This window comes from Trachemys scripta, chromosome 10, assembly GCF_013100865.1.
Source record: "Trachemys scripta elegans isolate TJP31775 chromosome 10, CAS_Tse_1.0, whole genome shotgun sequence".
Lineage (NCBI taxonomy): Eukaryota > Metazoa > Chordata > Testudines > Emydidae > Trachemys > Trachemys scripta.
The window spans coordinates 12,907,057-12,929,393 of NC_048307.1; the positions used below are offsets into that span (position 1 = coordinate 12,907,057).

The 22,337-nt window shown below is 47.6% G+C and overlaps 1 protein-coding gene across 1 annotated transcript in view; it reads left to right on the forward strand.

Annotated features, from left to right (window-relative positions):
- ADAP1 (ArfGAP with dual PH domains 1) overlaps nucleotides 1–6,707 on the forward strand; it is a gene marked incomplete in the record, with an annotated part of 115,841 nt that extends 109,134 nt beyond the window's left edge. The window contains 2 exon segments of the mRNA XM_034784411.1: nucleotides 2,868–3,096; nucleotides 4,031–6,707. Coding sequence (XP_034640302.1) covers nucleotides 2,868–3,096; nucleotides 4,031–4,059 — 258 coding nt within the window.
- Nucleotides 6,708–22,337: the final 15,630 nt, after the last annotated feature.

Below are 22,337 nucleotides of genomic sequence, written 5' to 3' on the forward strand. Positions count from 1 at the left end.
GTAAGGCAAGGGCGTTGGAGCGCAGCGCGCGTCTGCACGGAATAGCCTGTAATGAAGTTTGGTCTAATTTGGGAATAAAGTGAAAATACTTGGGGCACGTTGTTTTACTTTGGTCCAAAGCCCAGTGCACAATAGCCTGGTTCACAGTTAGTCATGGAAACATCCATGAACCCCTATTTAAATGGCTTTAAATGAGACCCTTAGAATCATAGACTATCAGGGTTGGAAGGGACCTCAGGAGGTCATCTAGTAAAATAAATTAATTAATGGAGATATCCTATCTCCTAGAATGGAAGGGACCTTGAAAAGTCATTGAGTCCAGCCCCCTGCCTTCACTAGCAGGACCAAATACTGATTTTGCCCCAGATCCCTAAGTGGCCCCCTCAAGAATTGAACTCATAACGCTGTGTTTAACAGGCTAATGCTCAAACCACTAAGCTATCCCTCCCCCCTTCCTGACCTTTATTTCATTCACCAGATTTTTCTTTCCCTCGGCTCTTTTGCAGGGCTTTTCTGTGCTTTGTTGCCATCGGGGCTGGGATTGGTAAAGGATTTCAGGGGAGTCACTTGCCCAGTTCCACTGGGTCCCTATCTCCATGAGGCTTCTTTGAAAATCCCAAACTAAAATCGTTGCTAGTAATTAACGTTGCCGTGGTAGTCACAGTATTAATTAATATTACCACTGAGAGGAAGGATGGGCCATGGCTAGGGCACTAAGCTAGGACTTGGGAGACCTGCTGTGCCACAGGCTTATTGTTTGACCTTGGGCAATTCACTTAGCCTCCCTATTCCTTGGGATATTCCCTGGAGCTGGCTCAGGTACACATACCCACGCTAGCTCTGATCGAGCTAGTGCGCTAAACGTAGCAGTGTAGCCACAGCAGTGCAAGCAGCAGGACTACATACATGCATAGGGCTTTAGATGGGATTGTACTTGGGGGTAGCCTTAGACCAAATGGCGTTCCCCCTCCCCATTTGTTAAACTTTTGAATACCTTAATTTTTTATTGCATTTGTAGCCCGTTTCATGACTTTGATGCACGATTTGCCTGCATAATTTATCCCTGTCCTTAAGATGATAAATTTGCACGCTAGGATCTGTAAATCTGCCAGCCCTGCGCCCCACAAACCCGGCACCCCAGGTGGTCGTCTGGGTCACCTGCCCCTAAATCCAGCCCTGGGGCTAGCCTGTCCCACCACTACACTGATCTTTTTGGCTGGGGTCTGTGTACCACAGCTGAAAATTACACCTCCAGATCCAGTGTAGACATACCTTTAGTTTCCCATCTGTAAAATGGGGATGATAGTGCTGCCCTACCTCATAGAGGTGTTGTGAGGATAAATACTTTAAAGATAGTGAGGTGCTGAAATACTGAAATATGGGAATGGGGTCCGCGTAAAAACTTAAGATAGACAGTTGTTTATACCAAACACCAAGCTGTAAAGATTTTAATGTTGACCATGGGACCTTTCAAAGCACTGTAAAAACACTCATCTTCACCTCATCCTTCCAGCGTAGGCATGATGATTATTATCCCCTCAAAGGGCCTGATTCTGATCTCATTCCACTGGAGCCACTTCTCATTTATTCCAGTATGTGATCAGAATCGGGCCAACAATGATTTAAGTAACTTGATGAGTGCCTCATATCAAATCAATGGCAGAGCTGAGATTAGAATTCAAGGCTCCTAATTTCATGCTCTAAGCAACTGGCCACCCACCTTTTTCTCTTTTGTCTTGACTGACAGGTCTGGTAAGAGAATAATTGCCACATAGTCAGACCTTTATAATAGTACATGCAATGTTTCCATTTCACTGGAATTAATGACACCAAAGATTATATACCAGAGAGAGAGAGAGAGAGAGAGATTTCTATCTTGCAGGCTAGAAAAATATCAAGCTGAAAAGTTTAAAATGCAGCTAGGAACGTGCAGGTTAAATGGTTGGAAAACTTCAAAAATAGAAGAGTCTGGGATTGGAGCAAGCGCCTGAGAGGCTGCAGAATCCTTGGGCCCAATCCTCAGCTGGTGTAAAGCGAAAGAACCCCACTGAAGGCATGGAGGCCGTGAAATCAGAAGTCAATGGAATTGTGATGATTTACATCAGCTGAGGATGTGACCCACTGTCTCTTGGGCCTGGTCTACACTGGGGGGAGGGGGGAGTCCGATCTAAGATATGCAACTTCAGCTACGAGAATAGCGTAGCTGAAGTCGATGTATCTTAGATTGAATTGAAATGACTTACTTCAGGTCCTCGCGGCGCTGGATCGACGGCCGCAGCTCCCCCGTCGACTTTGCTTCCGCCTCTCTCACTGCTGGAGTTCAGCAGTCGACGGGAGAGCGATCGGGGATCGATTTATTGCGTCTACACTACACGCGATAAATCGATCCCCGATAGATCGATCGCTACACGCAGATCCGGCGGGTAATGTAGACGTACCCTTGGAGTTGATCCGCATTAATGAGGAGTTTTGGGGGTGAGAGGTTAGAAGGATAGAGGCAGTAGCAGGTTCTCTCTCTCTCTCTCTCTCTCTGGGAATGAGGTCAAAGCACAAAATATGTCTGGATTTAGAACACCTGCAGTTTGGGGGTGGAGTTGGAATCCAGGGGCTTGGTTTGGCTCATTATTAAGTAGGAACTACAATATTTGGAAAACTGAAATCTGGTGTATTTCAAACACCTCTAATCTTTGCGGGTGTTTGACCTTGGGAATTTGCTTCGTAGGCCTCTCTCACTGTTTTCTGTTGATGTGAGTGCTGGAGGCTCTGCAGGGAGAACACTAATGTTAGTTTGCTGCGTGATCCATATTCCACATCACCTTGTCAAGGAACTTTGAAAGGGCTCTGAATCATTTATTTATATCTTGTAGGATGCCTTTGCTAGAGGGGAAGTATTTATTGGGAGCAAGGAAAACAGCTACAAGGTCCTGGAAGGACTCCCACCATCCACCCAGGGAAATCACTGGCAGTATGGGATAACCATTGTGACCCCAGACAGAAAATTTCTCTTTGCTTGTGAGACAGAAAGTGATCAGCAAGAATGGATTACAGCTTTTCAGAAAGTCATAAGCAGGCCGATGCTGCCTCAGGAATATGCAGGTAAGTCACCCTGCCAGACTGAGACCCCTGGAGAATTAAGGCCTCCATTTATCCACCATACATTAGATAATGGGGAGACTGAAGGAGAGACAGAGCCTTCCACCTCTAAATCCAATCCAGTCTGCATGGGAAGTCCTTACCATCTGCTGCCTGTTCAGAAGCTTATGCAAAATGTGTCAAATTCCTAGTAGATAGGTGTCCACATCAATGGGACAATAGCAGTCCCTTAGTCCCATCCTTTGTCTTCTTGTCTTTTTGGATTGTAAGCTCTTCAGGGCAGGGGCTTTCTCTCCCTATGTGTATGGACAGTGGGGCACAATGGGGCCTTGATCACAGTTGGGGTCTTTATCTGCTACTGTAGTAATAACGATCCCCATCACCACCACCACCTGAAAGTGATACCCCTATCAACAGTATCGGCAGGCTGAGGAAACCTACCCTGGAGGTGGTGCTGCCAGTCCAGAGTGGAGGCCCATTGGTAGGGGCAGCATAGGGGAAGCTCTATTATGCTTTATCCATTCTCCGGCACCTTTATGAACATGGCATTCAGTTGAAGTTAAAAAAATAGTTTATAAGGAACCTTTCATGGGAATCCACTTAAGTGTGCGTAAACCTGATTTTTAACAATCGAGTTAAGTGCTGACAGATCAGTATAGACAAGGATGTGTCATGTTCAGTATCTTGTGAGCCGATTATCTGTAAACGCTTCTGGGATCAGGGTTTAGCCACGACCAGCTGATGCAATGGTGAACACGACTCTTTGCAGTCCTGTTCTAACACAACAACATTCTGTAGTGAAGACAAGCCCCTATGGCCACTCGTTCAAAGCTAAGCCCGGCTGGTGGATTGGATCCCAAAGGGTTGCATGATAACCCGTGTTCTAACATCCATTGCATCGTCATTTTTGGTTTGTTTGTTTTTTTTTTCATTTCAGTGGAAGCCCATTTCAAGCATAAACCTTAGCTGGGACTGTCGGAGCAGACCCAAGGAATGAGATTATGTTTACAACACAAGATGGTTTTATTTGAAATGTTTAAAAATAATAAAAGAAAATTAGAAAAACGTCCTTCACTTAATCCTGTTGGAAGCCAAGAAGTCAGCAGCAAACATCACATAGAAGTTGCTGAGCCATAGCAAAAACAAACCTTGCACTTCTCTAGGTAGGCGCTGTGGGGCTCTTGTTTACAGCACCACCTAATGCTCGTCCATAGGCTACACTTCCATGTGCCGCCATTTTGTGTATCTCACTACATTAGGTAAAGAAATACCACAAATACCTGAGCACGTTGTCAACATTGTAGACTCTGAATGATGTGCACCAGGATGCCCCTGGTCTGTGCTAACTTGTAATAATAACACAACCCCGTCCAGAGTGGTCCAGAATACTTTGTGAAACAAATTTGGCTGTTTTCCCTAAGTAGCATTTTCACAGGGTATTGATGATTGACTTGAAAATATTAATGGCACATCCCAAAGATATGGTGTGCTTGACAGTCTGTAAACATGGTCAATGGCTAGAAACAACTGATGCAAAACATCCTGTGGAATATGGAAATGAGCAATTTAGCTCTTGATGAGAAGGGAAGAAAAAGCGCTTCATGTTGTATCTCATATATATAGACCTCTTCAAAAAACAGTTATACGAATGACGACTGGGTTTTGGCTACCTGCCCTTTATCTTCTGTAATGATTCAATAGTTTAGATCAGGAATGGTTCTAATTTGATCCTAGTTTTTCAGATCTGAACTTTCCCAACATTCTGGAGAGTCTGGACCTGGTATTGTCACAGGGGCAAATTTGTGAAGTTCTCATCCGACTCTGAAGTCTCTCAAAGTTCACATGTCTGGCCTTGCTCTCAGCCTCTAGTTTAGACCCATTAGTCTTTGGGATACCTTCTCCTGGCAGGGCCAGGGTATTCGAATTCAACAGGGTTTTCCCTGATGAACTCACTGTCCCAACTTTCTTTTTACGAAGCATTTTCTCATCTCCCAAGAGATCATTAAGTCCTAACAGAATATAGAGCACAAGCTTAAAACCCATTGTCTTTAAGTGAAGGAATGATGAACTATAACCAGAAAGGGGAGTTTGAAGTTAGCAATGACGCGTCGGAAAGCAGTGTAATATGCTCTGTGGTGCGGATGATGCAAATGCTTTAAAAAGCAAGTAACATAAATATTGCTTTTAGGTGCTTAAATTAAGGGTCTCAATGGTAAATTGCCTCTGTGTTATTCCATACAGACCGTGTATACTGGACAGGGTCTCAGATGCTTCTTTTTTTATTCTGTTTGGTGGTGAAGTGACTAAATGTTTTGCTTTTGTTCAAAGTGTGGTGATGAGGAAATGATTTGCCAAGAAATTTTATTGACTCCAAAGGCTTTGGGGAGCATTCTCCTCACACCATAGTGTGGCTTACTGTTGCATGAAGTATCATGCCAAGCAAAGAGCTTTCACTGACATCCAGGATGCTGACGCCAGGGCTTGTCTACACTACCGGCCGGATCGGCGGGCAGTGATTGATCCAGTGGGGGTCGATTTATCGTGTCTAGTCTAGCCACGATAAATCGACCGCCGAGCGCTCTCCTGTTAACTCTGGTACTCCACCAGGGCGAGAGACACAGGCGGAGTCGACGGGAGAGCGTCAGCCATTGATTTACCGCAGGGAAGACACCGCGTTAAGTAGATCTAAGTACATTGACTTCAGCTACATTATTCACATAGCTGAAGTTGCGTAACTTAGATCGATTTCCCTCCCCCTCTCCCGCCCTGTGTAGACCAGGTCTGAGGCAGAGGTATGCAGCGTACCTTGGAGAAATGAACTTAGCCCACACTTTGAACAGAATCCATTTAAGACTTGATCCTGCATCCCTTGCACAATGTCAGCGCCAATGGACTCCAATGGGGGGCGGGTAAGGAATGCAGGATTGGGGGTATATTTAGGGCATGATTTAAAGTGTGACTCGGTGCAGATGTGCATGCCACTTGCACAGATCATTCCTTCAAACAATTCCTTCTGTATTGCCAGTGCCTGTCCGTGACTTTAACATGCTATCTCGGCATTTCTTCAGTTGTGGAGAGGCTGAGCTGAATGAGGTACTAGCCAAAACAAAGGGCTCTATTCATAGCAGATCCAGCCAGATGGCTTTACAGTGCATTGCAGAAGCACACAATGGCCATGCCTTGAAGAATATTGCATGTGCACTTCCTCGGAAGCTCAGCCAAAATGGCATTTGAAATAGCTCGGCTTCCGTGGTCTTGTGATGTGTAAATGTTGCTTATGACTCATTCTCAAACTATCATAAAGGTGAATTTATAAATAAATTAATGTAATGTAAGTGACCGTCACACCTTGTAAGTCATGCTAACTTGATGTAGGCTAGTTTCAAATGGGATTTTAAAAAGAAATCCGTGGGGTTGGCCTCATTAGCTGCTTATCAAAGTGCACATCCAGGAAGTGCCCGTGACTGACAAAGGAATGTCCGCTCAGAGAAATCACACAATGACTGTGGCATGTCCCCGTAGGAACACTGTAGGCCTACACAAGAGTGGCGCCAGGGTTTTTGCTGCCCTAGGCAGCAGCGCTCCTCCTCAGAGCATTCGGCGGTGGGGGTCCTTCCGCTCCACGTCTTCAGGGTGCTTCGGCGGAGGGTCCCGGAGCAAGTGAAGGACCCGCCGCCGAAGCACCCCGAAGACGGGGAGCAGAAGCACCCCCGCCGCCAAATTGACGCCGGGGATGGCAAAATGCCACCGCCCAAATCTTGTCGCCCTGGGCGACTACCTAGGGTCGCCTAGCTGGCCCTGGGCCTACACAGTGGAGTGTGAGAATTCAGCATTCAGAGTCAGTCGATAAGCACAGACAAAAACTCACGGTCCTTCAGCTGGGCGCATGCAACCCTGGCCCTGTTTGCAGGGCATCGTGGGTCTAATTATAGTTCAGAGCTTTCCAGTTTACTCCCAAGAGAGAACATTGCACAAAAGCTGGGGGGATTGAGCAATACCCTCCTAGTGCATCTGCATGTTGCTATTTCCATGCTGGGATGGGACCCAACAATCAGACTAGCTTTGAAATACACACTTACCCTCCACGACCATAAATCTCCTGATGACCACGGTCCATGGCCTCAGGCCCGTCAGTGTATGTTGGGTTTTTATATCTTCTCAACTCACACTTGAGCAATGGTCGCCATTGTTATTTATTCAGCCCAGTTAAGAGGCCCAGCAGAAGGCTTATGCACCACTTATGTCCAACATTAAGGACTTAAGCAATGCATAGGGCTTCTGTGGCACCTCTGCACAAGGGTAAATTTCATTGTAAGTGCACTGAGAGCTTTGCTAAATCTGAGAGGGAAAGGCACAGACATAGAGTATGTCTACACTGCAAAAACCGGCAGACCTGCAGCAGTCAGTCTCAGAACCCAGGTAGCTGACTTGAGCGCCTGCTACAGGGCTAAAAATAACAGCGTAGATGCTCAGGCTGGAGCCTGGGCTCTGAGACCCATCCCCCCTTGCGGGGTTTCAGAGTCTGGGCTCCAGACCGAGCCCAGACATCGACACTGATATTTTTAGCCCTATAGTGTGAGCCACGAAAGCCTAAGTCAGTTGACCTGGGCTCTGAGACTTGCTACCGCAGACCTTTCCTGTGCAGTGTGGAGCAACCCAGACAGTCTAGTGGGGCAAGACGATTATGAAGGGGGAGAGAGAAAAATTTCACTGAAAAGGTAGATCCAGAAATGAGCGAGGTCACCCAGCCAATCTTTTGCGGGTGCTCTTCTATCTTTGGTCCCTGATTCATGTTTCTTTATCGAGCATTGATTGCGGCAGTAAATTTCTCTCTCTCTGCCTCGTACATCATCCAGCACAGCAACAAATCAGAGGAGATGTGAGCCCTCCCCCAAGGATTTAACCCTGGGGTCAGTACAAAATGACGCCATTTGAGTGGTTTAGATTTGATATACAGAGTTGGATGACGTGTGTGGGCTTCCCAGAGGCTGTGAGGCGGCAGGGAGGGTGTGTTGAAAGGCAAGGGATGGGGGGGGCCTGGATGCAGGAGGGGTTCCAAGCATACGGGGCAGTGTGGAAAAATTCAGCAAGGGAGAGACAAAGGAGGTAGTAAGGCAGGATGAATGGGTGGCATAATGTGAGGGTGGGGGGGCCCTGTGGAAAATGCAGATCCCAACCCACAACGCTAGACCGTGAGCTGGGGAGCTTCGCTGACCAGAACACACTGGGGTGTCACACTTGGGCACCACTGGAGACTTCACATACAGGGGGAGGGTGACTCCCATGGCCTGGAGCAGGAATCCACCTGTGTAAGTGATGCTGGAATTGGACCTGTTGTTCTCCATGGCTGCAGTCCAGTCCATTATATGTCAAATTAAGTGGGGCCTCCTGGTAAACGGGCCTTGGCTCAGCAAAAATGTAGACACCCCTGCCCTAGAAAGTCAACAGATTCTCTCGAACTATCTCACATTCATTTCTTTCTAGCTAATCTCACTTACGTTGTGCCCCTACCTGTGGCATTTGAGCTCAACCATGTGGGAGGCATCACTGAGCCTCATTCATAGGCACAGCAAGCTATAGACCATCTGGCCAATGGCAGGGTTAAAAATAGGAGGTCTAGTTCTCAGTTACAACAAGGCCGTTTTATACTGCTCTGTGGAGTTACCTTAAAAGGCCTCCCTGAAAACACTACAGGGCCGCCGTGGCTGGTAGGGGTCTCCCTACCACCTCCCCCAGCATAAAGATTGTGGCAGGGCTGTGGCACGAGAACGGTACAGTATAGCTATTCGCTTCTTACCTGGGCCATAGGGGCCCTTGAGGCTGCTCTAACTTGCACCCAGGGCTGGCTCCAGACCACAGAGGTGATGTGAAGCTAAGTTCCCCTCCACCAAGCACAAGAACAAAGTAATTGAGCATCAGGATGTGTAGGAGACAGCCACCAGCCTGAGGCTGACGTGATAGTGAAACCAAGTCAGTCACGGTGATTTTTTTTTTTAACTGGATAGAGTGACTCTGTCCTTAACCCTGACCACACTTTCCTTACAGATTTGGGGGGGATGGAGGGAGAGGGGTCTTTTAAACGCCATACTAAGCCTGTGCCAAGAGCCCTGCATGAATGAATTGTCACATGACTCAAAGGTTTTTGGCAAACAAATATTGCACTCCACAAAAGGGCATCACGACAGATTTACTTGCCGTAAGTATTCATCATCAGTCACTCCACTGGCGTCCAGAGAAGACTCCCCTCCCCGCTGGGGAGGGAGGTCTTAGTTCAGTTATTTTGTGTCACTCGGTTGTGAAAAGAGCTGAATTTGATTTGGTGGGAGGTTGGGGGGACGCCAGCTTGAGGCATGAGATTTGATCTTTCCAGTTCTTTTATACTGACAGGTCCAGCACAAACAGTTCGACCCATTGTATCCTATACATTCCTTCACAGCTCCTTGGCTGACATCAGGTTTGCTCGTGCTACAAACTGGCTGTTGCACTTTTTTAACTATAATTCTCTTTCTTTTATTTGTCAAAAGCTGCTTAAAGTGACATTTCAACATAGTTGCAGGAAATTGTGACTAAAGGAAGTCTTGGAATGTCCAGGTGGATATAATGGATATTAGTACTGTATATACCATGTTTTGAATTTTTACCTGAACTAATGAAACATGTCCACTTAAATAACGGAACAATACATTTGAGTGTCAAATGCATTTCTTAAGTTAGTGTTTGTAATCTGAAATCCATCTTGTCAGTTGTATACATTTGTTATGTCACTGGTAATAAAACTGTGGTACTAAATGGCATTCAAACCAATAAATTATTATGTCAACTCAATGGAACATGTGTCATGTTAAGTCTGTGGCACAGGTGATATGAAAGGAAATATGAGCTGTACATAGCATTAGGTCGGTCTTAATGTACAACATCCACATTTATAGGTGCTGGAGCTGGGGGTGCTGCCGCATCTCCCCCCTCCCGGCTTGTGGTTTTCATCATATACAAGGTTTACAGTTTGGGCCAATGGCTCTTAACACCCCCCACTGTACAAATTGTTCCAGCGCCCCATCCAAATGAAATCGCCTCTTGCACCATCGGCGGACACTGTCTATGCACTGTCTCCTGCAGTATGTCCTAACTGACCTCACGTAGCCTGAAACGGTAGCGTTTGACTCAGGCCCTTCAAATCCAAAAGCATAATCCTTTGCTGCTTGAGCCTAGGTTAGCTGGCTTGATGCAGTAGGAGAATCGGAAACAGCCTATAGAGGGAGACACATACCCACATTTTGCTAACGGGGGAGGAGGCCAGGGGTTACATATTTTTCTTCCCTTTTGGTGTGGGGATCCTTGACGTGGATGGACTGCTTGATTCTAGCCCGTGCTAGGTGTAATGCTGGCAGCCAGTTGTGTCTGTTCCCTACATCAGGAAGGTGGTGCTGCCTCTTGAACCTTCCTTGAGCCAAACTGGTCAGTTAGAGGACAACTGTATGCCTCACAGAGGATAGTAACGAGCCTGTTATGCTTATCAATGGTGTGTAATGGTGTAGGAGCCTTTGTCACAGCCCAGAACCCCACTGGGCTAGACACTGGCCCGTACTTATTGTCACGTGCAGGAGTAGCCACCTCGGCTGTGAGAGTGTTGGCTTTTTACGAGCTCATAACGGTTGGGCCTGATTAATACTTGTCTGGGAGCAAATGTAAAGTACTGCCACAAGTGGTGGTGAAGATTCAGGGAATGGGCTTTTCCTCCCAGTGATCTCTACTGAACTGTGGCTGTGCATGGTAGTACGAGGCACCATGCTATGCTGCCTTTTGCATGAGCGCTACCTTTAGCCCAAGTGGTCGGTCCAGAGCCCAGGCCCCGCTTTCAGCCTGGGCTACACTTAAAAGAACTCTTTGGCCCGTATAAGCTGTCTCTGTGCGAGGCGGGTTTACACATCTAGCCATGCCAAGAGCCCTTTGTAGAGCAGATTCTTCACAAGCGTAGGGCTGGGTAAAATTCCAGCTTGGGTAATTAGTGTGCCACCACTAATTACCCAAAAGTGGTTTTCACTTTCTGGGCTGACGTGTGGGGTGCTGCAGCTCAGCAGTGTTAAACTGCTATTGCCCAGAAGTGGCTGCATTTCGGTATCAGTAAACTGATTCCTGTCTGTGCATATGACCGTACCTATAACGTGACAGTGCCGAGGGATAAAAGGCCTGCCATGCGTGAATTGTCTCCAAAACGCAGGTTTTGAACCCCCCCACACCTATCTCAGCAAAAGCAAGCACTAGCAGAAACCATGAGAGGGTCAGGTCTGCCAAGCCAAATGCAAGGATCATGGCTGGCTAAGGCCATGCTTGCATATTTGGTCCATGAGCTTTGTTGCATAAATGTTTGAGACTAGCCCTTTTGGCACACCAGGCAAAAGTGGGTAAAAATACTAACGCATGATTCCGCTGAAGCAGTGGCATTAGACTGCCTCGTCCCTCAACCTCAGCACATAATGGACGGCTGCGAAGCGGTACGTATTCCAGTGAGCAAGCCGTCACTAGTATTAGTGCAAGAGGCAAAGTGCTTGCTATGGCTTTATATAAAGAGAAATTTAATGGCAGCTACTCCTATTGGCCCAACAGGAGCAAATGCCCCTTGAGGAAGGCCCATTGGCTTCTTCTGGGTCACATACCGTATGGGGTAGTGCGTCAGTGCTTAGCTTTAAGTGATGCTAATTAGTTCTCTGCTGTGAAACACCCAGGTACGTCAGCGGCAAGCCTCCCAGCATTAATTTTGACTCCTGCCTCCTCCCTGCAACCTCACTGAGTTTCGCTTTTCCTTTGTTTCAATGTAACCTTTATATAGTAATAGGCCCTGGCTTCACAAGCAGGTTCTGCCCCAAAACACACTGAGAAACTGGGCATTCCCCGGCACGCTCTCTTTCAGAGGAGGCCATGGCATTGCCAACACAGCGCCACTGCCATAGCTGGGGGTTTTTTTGGGTGGGGGGGGGAGTACAAGTCACTGGCATTTCGCTTTTCACCTGATGAAGGGCAAATAATCCAAGCCAACTGGGGCTAAAGTGGCGGGGGGGGGGGGAGAGGGAAATGGCCAACATGGCAGACTAGGTTAGTGGGAAATGCTGACAGGCTCGAACATGAAGCCCTAGAGAAATGAGCGCAGTACAGCTAAAGCCAAAGGTCACAGAGCTTGAGCCGCAGCTTAGCTTTGCCTTGTCGAGGCACTGGGTGGGCCGCGTTTTTCATTAACAGTGGGCTAGTTAAACTACAATGCAGCTGGAGCAACAAAGGCGCGGTTAACTGAGGGGGCTGGCCCATGGCAGAGTTTGCCAACCCATTCTGCTGACCTGCTGCATTCACGTGACCCAGGATCTATTCTGGGTTTGAAGCGGCTCCTCCAATGTGGGTCACGCTCAGTCAGTCCTGCTCCGCCCTCCCCCATTTCCTCTAGAGGCCCCAACTACGCCCAGCATCCAACTGTACTAGGTACACGCATATCCTGTCCTGAGGTGGTTACAGTCTAAAGCGGCAGGACAGATTTTTTGGGCGGGGGGAGGGGGATTTCAGGGGATTTGTGGCCTGTCTGCTGCCCTGTCTGGCACCTTTCCAAGCTCACAGTTAGCAGGTAGGCTCCAGCACAGCTGCAGAGCAGGGGCACGACACTCATGTCCTGAAGGGCAATGAGGCCTATTTGGCCACGTGCTACTGATGCTCGAGGGAGCTGCTCCAACCAAACCAACGCTCAGCCAGCGCCGGTCCCTTACCTGAGCCCAGCTTAGCGCCAGCAGCCTGGCTGGCTGCAAGAGGCAGAGGAGCAGCCCTGCCAAAGTGCCCGTCAGTACCGATAAATACGATAGACGCAGCCCACACATGTGAGCCGTCAGCAAGGCAGATGTGCAGCGCTGCTGTGCATGGGTTATGGGCACATAACCGACAGCCTCGCCTGGCTGAGGCAGCACTACCGTTCAGCTCAACCTCAAGCCAGCACTTTGCCCCTCCAAGTAGGGTTGCCAACCTTCTGATTGCAGCCTTGCCCGGGCCCCCACCTTCCCTGAGGGCCTGTCCCTGCCCCGCCCCTTCGCCGAGGCGCTGTTCCCCACACACACCATCCCCCGTCGCTTGCTCTCCCTCATACACTCAGTTTCACTGGGCTGGGGCAGGGGTTTGGGGTGCGGGCTCTGGAGTGGGGCTGTGGATGAGGGGTTCAGAGTACAGGATGGGGCATGGGCACTGGGCTGGGGGTGTGGGGCTGAGGGGCTCGGGGTGCAGGAGGGGGCTCTGGGCTGGGGCTGAGAAGTTCGGCGTGTGGGAGGGGGCTCAGGGCTGGGGATTGGGGGTGTGGGCTCCGGGAGGGAGTTTGCGTGCAGAAGGGGATGCCAAGGTGGGGCTGAGGGGTTCGGAGTGCGAAAGGGGGCTCAGGGCTGGGGCAGGGAGTTGGGGCATGGCAGGGGGTGAGGGGTGCGGGCTTTGGGCAGCACTTACCTCAGGCAGTTCCCGGAAGCAGCTGGTATGTCCCTCTAGCTCAGAGGTCCCAGGGAGCTCTGTGTGCTGCCCCAGTCTGCAGGTGCCACCTCCACAGCTCCCATTGGCCATGGTTCCCGACCAATGAGAGCTGTGGAGCCGGCGCTCAGGGTAGGAGCAGCACGCAGAGCCGCCCTGGCTGCCCCTGCACCTAGGAGCCAGAGGGCCATCGGCCGCTTCCGGGAGCCACGCAGAGCCAGTCGCTGCGGCCACCCGGATTTTTAACAGCCTGATCAGCTGTGCTGACTGGAGCCACCAGGGTCCCTTTTCAGCTGGGCGTTCTGGTCGAAAACCTCCAAGTGCTGCAAGATTACGTGATTCCCATGGTGGCCCGAATAATAAGCAAAGCTGGGTGACAAGCAGTGAGACTGCAGCAGAGGCTGCCAGCAGCCTCTTGGCATTTCCCAACACAGCACGTTTCACAAGCCCCTCGCTGCAGAGACACATTTCCTCATTTCTTGGGGCAGGGCGGGAGAGAGAGCAACAAATGTTGGAAATAGCATGTGTGTCTCATTCAGAAGATGCCTGTCCTGCTGCCTGTGCTGGAAGGCAGATCAGCTTCAATCCCAGACAGGCTCCTCTGCTGTTGAACTGATGGAATATGGATAATCCTCAGGTGTTTACAGGTACTTGCTCCTTCCGGGTTAATGTGCTGTGCTCTGCCCAGGTTTGGCAGCATCCCTACCTCTCTGCTAGCCTACTTCCCATTTGTTGTTCTTCGTATTACGATTCAGGGCGTCGTTATTGGCGTAATGAGCTATGCACCTGTGGCCAAAGTGTACCGAAAAGAGCTAGACTCTTTGGCTAGCTGTCAGCGGCCGGTATAGTGTCCCTAGGACAGCTTACTATATGTAGCTGTTGATCCCCTGTGTCTATTCTTTCCCAATTGAGTGGCAGATTGCTACGTCACTTGATGGCTTGTCTGCCCTCTCTCTCCTTTAGCGCAGGGTCAGGCATGGTTTGTCGTTGTATTTGGCTGAGAAATCTTTTACGAGCCCTGATCATTTGAGACACTCTCTTTTCTCCTACTTCCTGGGGTGTGACTGGGCTCTCACCCGCTCCTCTGGCACTTCAGCAGCATGGTCGCTCTTCACTGCACTCGGACGGTGCTTTGTACCACCCCATGACAGGAGCACGTGCAGGCCCCAGTGCAGATCAGGGCACCACTCTGCTAGCAGCTATACACACACACTCTGAGAGGCAGCCACTGCCCCCAAAGTGCTAACTAGACAAAGGGCAGAACGGGGAGCGGAGGTCCGAAGAGATGCGCCCAGGATCCCCCAGCAGGTCAATGACAGAGACTGAAATAGAACCATGTCTCCTGCCCTGTGGCAATAGCCACCAGAGAACACTGTCTCCACTGAAACTGCCCCAGGTCCATCAGTATTACTGGGTTTAATCTCTCTCGCTACATATCAATTATTAAACCCTAATGCCCATAGCACATTATTATTAATACATTAATTTCTAAGGTGTCCAGCACCACAGCATCTAGGCATACTTTGTGTGGTGCCAGAATAAACACAGATTGCATTCTCCCCCCGGCCCTCAAATATTACGACACCAAACTAGCTAACCTAGCAGTCCCATGCGGGTGGATGCAGCAGGCTAAAATCCAGGAGCGTCTAAAGCCCACTCAAGCGAAAGCCCCTACAAAGAGAGGAGCTTTAAACTGTGCGCTACCAGACACATAGCTAGGGGCACCAGCTCCTGAGGACACTTGCCCCTCTAGGAGATGGTGTGCCAGCCAAGTGTGGGTACCATGATGTGCACTGGGGCAGAGAGGGGCTCAGATACTTGGGCCTTAGGGACACCTGGGCCCTAGGGCTAAGGGTCCAGATCCTCTAAGTATTTAGGTGCCTAATTCCCATTGAAATCAATGGGAGTTAGGCACCTAAATACCATTGAGAATCGGGGCCAGCACCTGAAATTCCTCGCAGCAGTGAATAGGCAGCCAGTGCAAATTACGTAGAAGAGATTAGATACTCTCTCTGTTTTGACCTACTTAAAAACCACAGTTCGCCAGTACCAGATACTTCAAAGGACAGGTTAGGAAACCCCGCAGCAGGCAGTTATAGGATAATTGACTGGGGGGAGGGGCAGTTTCTCCCTAAGCCCTGGTGCATTGTGTTTGAGAAAATGTATTAATGTGGAGCATCTTGTTCTTATGTCCCTTGGTGTGAACACAGAAAGTGGTCCTTACCCCTTTTAAAAGTGTGAATGCCAAGCCTTCAGCATCAGCACCATCTACTGGTGAAATTCACTGGGAATAGCAACTGCAGCCCTTGGTTCTCATGCAGTTCTCTCACCGTCTTCAAAGCCGGGCTTAAATCTGGTTGGCTGTAGGCGTCTCTCCCACACGCAGTTAAAAAAATCCCCAACTGCTAAATGTCAGTAAGAAGTGGGAGTATAATTGTGAATTTTAATCAGGATCAGCCCCCTGCTAGAGGTGCTGGATTGCTATTCAGGCCGAGTACAAAGCGCACAAGATTCCCTGAGACTCTGACATTCCAGAATGTGCCCTACCAAACACCCATGGGTGGGGAATAACATGACAGCTTTGCAGGGCAGACTGTACGTGTCACACTTTGCTACAGAAGAGCTCAACCATATTTGTAGATCGTGCACCGCACCACCACTCCAGGGATGTAAAGACAGCGTAACCAGCTTCCTGAGTATTCCCTAGCATAGGGTGGAGAACACGCGGTAGGGTGTAGAACCAGTGCAATACTTGGCAGCCTTCTTTCCCCCGCCCCCTCACCCCCCGAGAAGCTGGTATAGGGGGTGGGGCTAGCTAGCCCCAGCTGTGAGAACACCACATAGGAGACAGGGCCAATTCTGGAGCATTCTTAAGGCTGCTCTGAATTACACTCACCCAGCCTGTCCCAGGATCAGGATTATGCAACGGTGACCTAAAGCCACCTTTATCCACCTACATCCTATGCTGAGAACAGCTCGGCCCAGTGACTTCATTCTGAGCACTAGAGACAACCACAGCAAATCTATGTTAATGGGGCGTTAGGGTTTCGTGGCTAAAAATGAAAAGGAGTCAGGCACTGCACCAGTTAAAGCCCCAGGAACGAAACCGACTCTGTCACATTTCACAGCTGCCTGTTAGGTCTTTACAACATGGACAGTAAAATATATTAAACTCACATTGCAATAAAAAAGCCCACCTGAATAGATCGTTTGTAGACCGAAGTAATGATGCTGAGGGAACATCACTACAGGAACTTTTGTATTTCCTGACTTGTGCAATTTTAACAGCTTCAACCATCATGCCACAGAAACACGGTGTTTTGTCCCAATTACCTAGATTTTTTTAAACAGTATGTATATAAAGAGAAATAGCCTCTGCTGACATGTTAGCACCTCCAAGTTACGGGTAGGCTTCTGAAGATCACATGTGGTTTTGAGGTGAACTTCTCATTTGTGCCGCTGCTATTGTTTGGCTGGAGATTGTTTTGGGGAAAATTTTTACCAGATGTCAAACAACACGTTAAAATCCTAGTGTAGACAAGGCAAGTTGTAATTTTAACCAGCTAAAGTTACCTCAATCTACTAACGTGCTAAAATTACAACTTGCCTTCACTAGGATTTTAACTTAAGAACACACATTTTTTTCCTAGTGTAGACGTGGCCTAAGAGTTTACACCTTCTGATAGCTGAATCGTTGCGAGAGTGAACGATGGTATCTTTTAATGAAAGCATACAATTTGCCAAATATTGCAGAATGCATCAAAAAGCCTTTACACGAATTACACATCTGTGATTTTTTGGGGCATGGGAGGGGGTAGGAGATAAAGGCTTCTTAATTGAAAATGAAGACTTGATTATTTCCAAAACAGATGAACTGAAGTGTTTTTAAACTGGGTTTTTTTCTTGCCACACTCAGCTTGGTAGATGATGCTTGTGGGGAGATTTTAATCAAGTAATGGACCTGCAGCTTCACAGCATTAGAGTGCCAATGTCATTCAAACCTCACTAGGAGACCGCATCACTGCTATTTTTGGTGCCTTAGACGATTTAGATATGTTGTAGCAAGAGTACCCTGTAAGAAAAGGTTATTTCTCCCCTATGCCTGGCATAACATGAATTATCCTGATCATAATATGAATCAGTCTCCCCATCATTTTAATCAGATTTAGACAACAGGAAATGCTATTGTGATTTCAGTTCACGGTCCAAGTACCATGCAAGTCCACTAAATAGTGACTAACCCATTAGACTGAAAGCTAATTTACCTTTTTAACGAAAAGCAAACTGTAGGTCTACATTCCCCCAATCCGCGCTCTGCATTATGCTTAACGTGTCATTTCATTTACATGCTTTAGCTGCAGAGGGTTTGGGTTTTTTTTTTTTAAATAGACACTGTTAGCTGTTGCTGTAAATATGGACACAGACAAAATACACAATGAATAGCAAACAGCACAATGATGACTTTCCACACTCCCACCTCAAACGGAAACATTAGGAAACATGAGCAAAGAGAGCTGGTTTGCAAATTAAAATAAATTGAGGTCAACAATTTACACTGATTAAAACCTGTGATGATAAAATATTCCCAAACATGAGAAGGTTAAGAATACAAGGGTGTTTTAATAGATTCCAGCTAACAACCCCACCCAAAATATTACACTTGCTTTACAAAAATTCTACATCTTTACAAAGAAAAAGTAAAATCTGGAGAGACAGAAGGAAAGGACTCAGTCAGATCCCTTCTACCATAAAATCCTTCATTACCCACTATAGCACCTGACTCACACTGGACTCACTCCCGGGATTTTTTCATCCTTAATCATGTTCTTTTGTTTGTTAATTTCCCTGTATTTTTTAAATACCAAATCTTTAAGCTGGGTTGGCACATCAGCAGATAGGGAGCCTCCGCTGACATGTTATCAAAGCGGGCCTCCCCTCCCACCCACTAACAAGCCCACAGGAGGTACATGAGGCGCATGTTTAGGTTGGACATTGCAGGGAGGGAGGGCATAGATGGTGGGGCTTGGGATTTATTCTGGCAATTACAGTGGTATAATTATGGTAAATTTCTCAGCATAGGCAAGCCCTAAAACTCTGCTATTCTTTAGGCTTCTCCCACTGCACCTCTCTTTCTACATTTCCCAGTAGCCTGAACTCCATAATTGTGCTCCATGTCCCAGCAACCTCCGGCCCCCTCCAGACAAGCAATTTTCCCACTCTCCCCCCATTCTGAGATTCAGAAGCATGACTCCCTGGCCCTGTAAGGCCCCCTGCATCCCACCCCCAATCCATGTCTCTCACTGTCCCCTACCCCTACTCAGAACTGCTGCCCTTGGGAATGCCACCATCCATAGGCCTCCACCCCACATTGCTGGCTTGGTCCGGCAGCTCAGCCTGGAGTCAGGAGGCGCCTACGTATGTCTGTAAAGGGATTAAAGTAATTTTCAATGCTGCTCTGCACACACGTGAAAGCAGCTCTGGCTTAGACCCTCGGGTAAGGGAAAAAACAAGCAGGCTCATAAGGAGAGAGATAGCTCAGTGGTTTGAGCATTGGCCTGCTAAACCCAGGGTTGTGAGTTCAATTCTTGAGGGGGCCTCTTAGAGATCTGGGACAAAATCAGTACTTGGCCCTCCTAGTGAAGGCATGGGGCTGGACTTGATGACCTAACAGGTCCCTTCCAGCTCTATGAGATAGGTATGTCTCCATAAAAGTGACCCTGTCACTTTAAGGTACACACCCTTCTTTATACGACATCTCCCGGCCCACGCAATAGGAGTCAGAACTCAGCTTTCTTCAGTCTGATCCAAAAGAGAAAACCACCAGACAAAAGGTAGCTGGCCGCAGCTAGGCAAAATGAAACACTACGTCCCTTGCAATCATGTTATGTGGGCAACCTGTGTAAGGCATGTGGACAATATTCCAGCTCCTCAGGTGCTCCTGACGCTCTTTCCTCCTTGGGCTAGATGAGTTGCCTCTTCCTCCTTTTATACTCTATGTATACTCTACTCTACTCTAATGAGGCTCTAGTTCACTCGTTTCAGCATTTCCTCATCAATTCTTTATGGGTATGTCTACACTTCAAGCTAGAAGTGTAAACTTTCAGCTCAAGAGACATACTCATGAAAGCACTGATCCACTAGCATGCCAGAGTATAGACACACCTGCACATGTGATGGTTGTGTCCAGGAATTAACCAGTATTGGAAGGAAATTATTAGAGAGATTCATCGTCTGACAAAGTGACAACTTCCTAGAGATCCCCTTACCGTCTTACTTAATGCTCCAGTAATGGAGCTACATTTTAAACAGGACAAATTGATGATTTTTTTTTTTATGGTTAGCCATAAGGCTTATACTGCACATTTTGGAAAAATGTGACTTCTCTGGAAGTGTGATGTAGTAAAATATGGACTGTCCTTGTAATGGAAAAGCGTTCACACCACGTATGTTTACAAGAGAAGTACCAAAAAGAGAAGTATTTAGAAATTTGGTCACCCTTTTTAGCAGAGGAGGATGGCTCCCTAGTCAGCAAGCCCAGAATGTTTATCCAGGTTCTTGGAATATTTACCTGAACCTGAAGGAGTTCTACACAATAAAATATTAACATACTATATTGTAACTGTGCCTTAATAAAAAGTTTTTTAAAAACAGTGACCACGTGAGGGGGTAGATGCTCAGGGTATGCACCTGGTGGCTTGGATGGGATTGTTCTCAGGGTGGCTAGCCCTTCCCACTGCCACAACTACACTACAATCAGAGCTAGGGTGACCAGATAGCAAGTGTGAAAAATCAGGATGGGGTGGGGGCAATAGGTGCACCTATATAAGAAAAAGCCCCAAATATTGGGACTGTCCCTATAAAATTGGGACATCTGGTCACCCTAATCAGAGCTAGCATGGATACGTCTCCTGGAGCTGGACTTTACATCCGCAGCTCAAAGTGTAGATGTACCCTGTGTTCTGTAACTTCTCATTGCAAACCCACCCTCCCCACCCCCACCCCCTCCCATATCTCCCTCCCTCCCCCCATACTAAGTATATTTCTCCACAGGAAGGCCAGAAAATACAGTTGAAGTTATTTGGAGACATGGCAAGACATCAAGAACAGAGACATTATTAGTTATCATAACTCCACTCTCTTCTCCCCCCCCCCCAAAATAACTTTCTTAGAAGTCTACCTTGGGAAGAAATGAGCCATGTGAATTACACCAGGGGGGGGGGAGGGGAGAGAAGAAGAGGAGAGAGAGACTTTCTTTTGGGGAAAGCTAGGTATAGTGGGTGAGGTTCTTTGAAAGTGGGTTTTTACTGTAAAGCTAGTTTTAACCTTTATATGGAGCGGGTGCTGCTGCTCTGTAATACCCTTGCCATGTAGACAAAACTGAAGCTTTGAGAGCATCTCGTATACAATTAGGCATTGCTCCTGAACGGTGACTGTAGCTGATGTCCACTAGTTTATTTCAAATACTGTCATTACCGAAATTGTTCATTCCAACAACCCAAGTAGTTAGATGCATCTATTCCGCCTGATGAAACAGCACTGGGAATGAGAACACTAGATGTGGGTAAAGCACTGCAAAGCAACAGCCAGAGAAAGGATCTCTGGGTTTCTTGTACCTGTTCTGCTCTGCTGGCCTGGAATGGGCAAAAGCAGGAGGCAGAAAAATGAGCTTTGCGATTCAGAAGAGCAAACGGGAAAAGACCCTGCTCTATGACATCATCTCAGAGGCACTGGCCAGAAAGGGGCAAAGTACGTGGTCTTGGTTGGGGAGCAATGGGAGATGGCAGCTGCCCTGCACAGCACCTAAACCCCATAGGAATGGAGCCTTGCATGAAATTCCAAGTGGTAGCTGATTTCTCTCAGAAGTGTTAGATTTTTTTTGCTCCTCATGTTGCGCCATGTGCCCCCTTTCCCTGCAAACCACTCTTCCTCCAACCCCCTCTTCCTAGAGGGCTACAGAGTCCAAAAAGACTTCCCTCCTAAGCCCCACATGACTGGTATTCCTGTCACAATGCAAAATGATTTCATAACCACTTAACATTAGTGCAGCTCTGCTGCACAAGGAGTGTTGCTATATAATTTAGTCATTTATAGTACACGGGGGCCATAAAAATGATTCATTAAAGCACCAATCAATCCTACAAAATGATGCATACAGGCCCATTAACCTCAGTTGGGCACTGCAGAAGCCCACCTCAACGAATCTCTTTGCAGGCTCAGAGCCTTTCGAACTTGTTTCTCAGGAATCTGGGGATCCTGGTTATACCGTATTTGAAAGAGCTCCTACAGTTATTCCCTCTGCACGTGGCAGTCAATTCACCTAAACTAGGCACTTGCTTTAAATATAATTGATCTGCGTGTAACAACTTCCCAGCATTAAGAATCCCACAACCATTTGGGCAGGATTTTCACAAGTGCCCAAGTGACTTAAGAGGAAGTCCGATTGTCCCGCGTTCCATGCACTGGGAAGTTATTCCGCCTTACTACTACTAGGGTCACTGCTGAGCTTGTAAAAAGAAGAACAGGAGTACTTGTGGCACCTTAGAGACTAACAAATTTATTAGAGCATAAGCTTTCGTGGACTACAGCCCACTTCTTCGGATGCATATAGAATGGAACATATATTGAGGAGATATATATACACACATACAGAGAGCATAAACAGGTGGGAGTTGTCTTACCAACTCTGAGAGGCCAATTAATTAAGAGAGAAAAAAAAAACTTTTGAAGTGATAATCAAGCTAGCCCAGTACAGACAGTTTGAT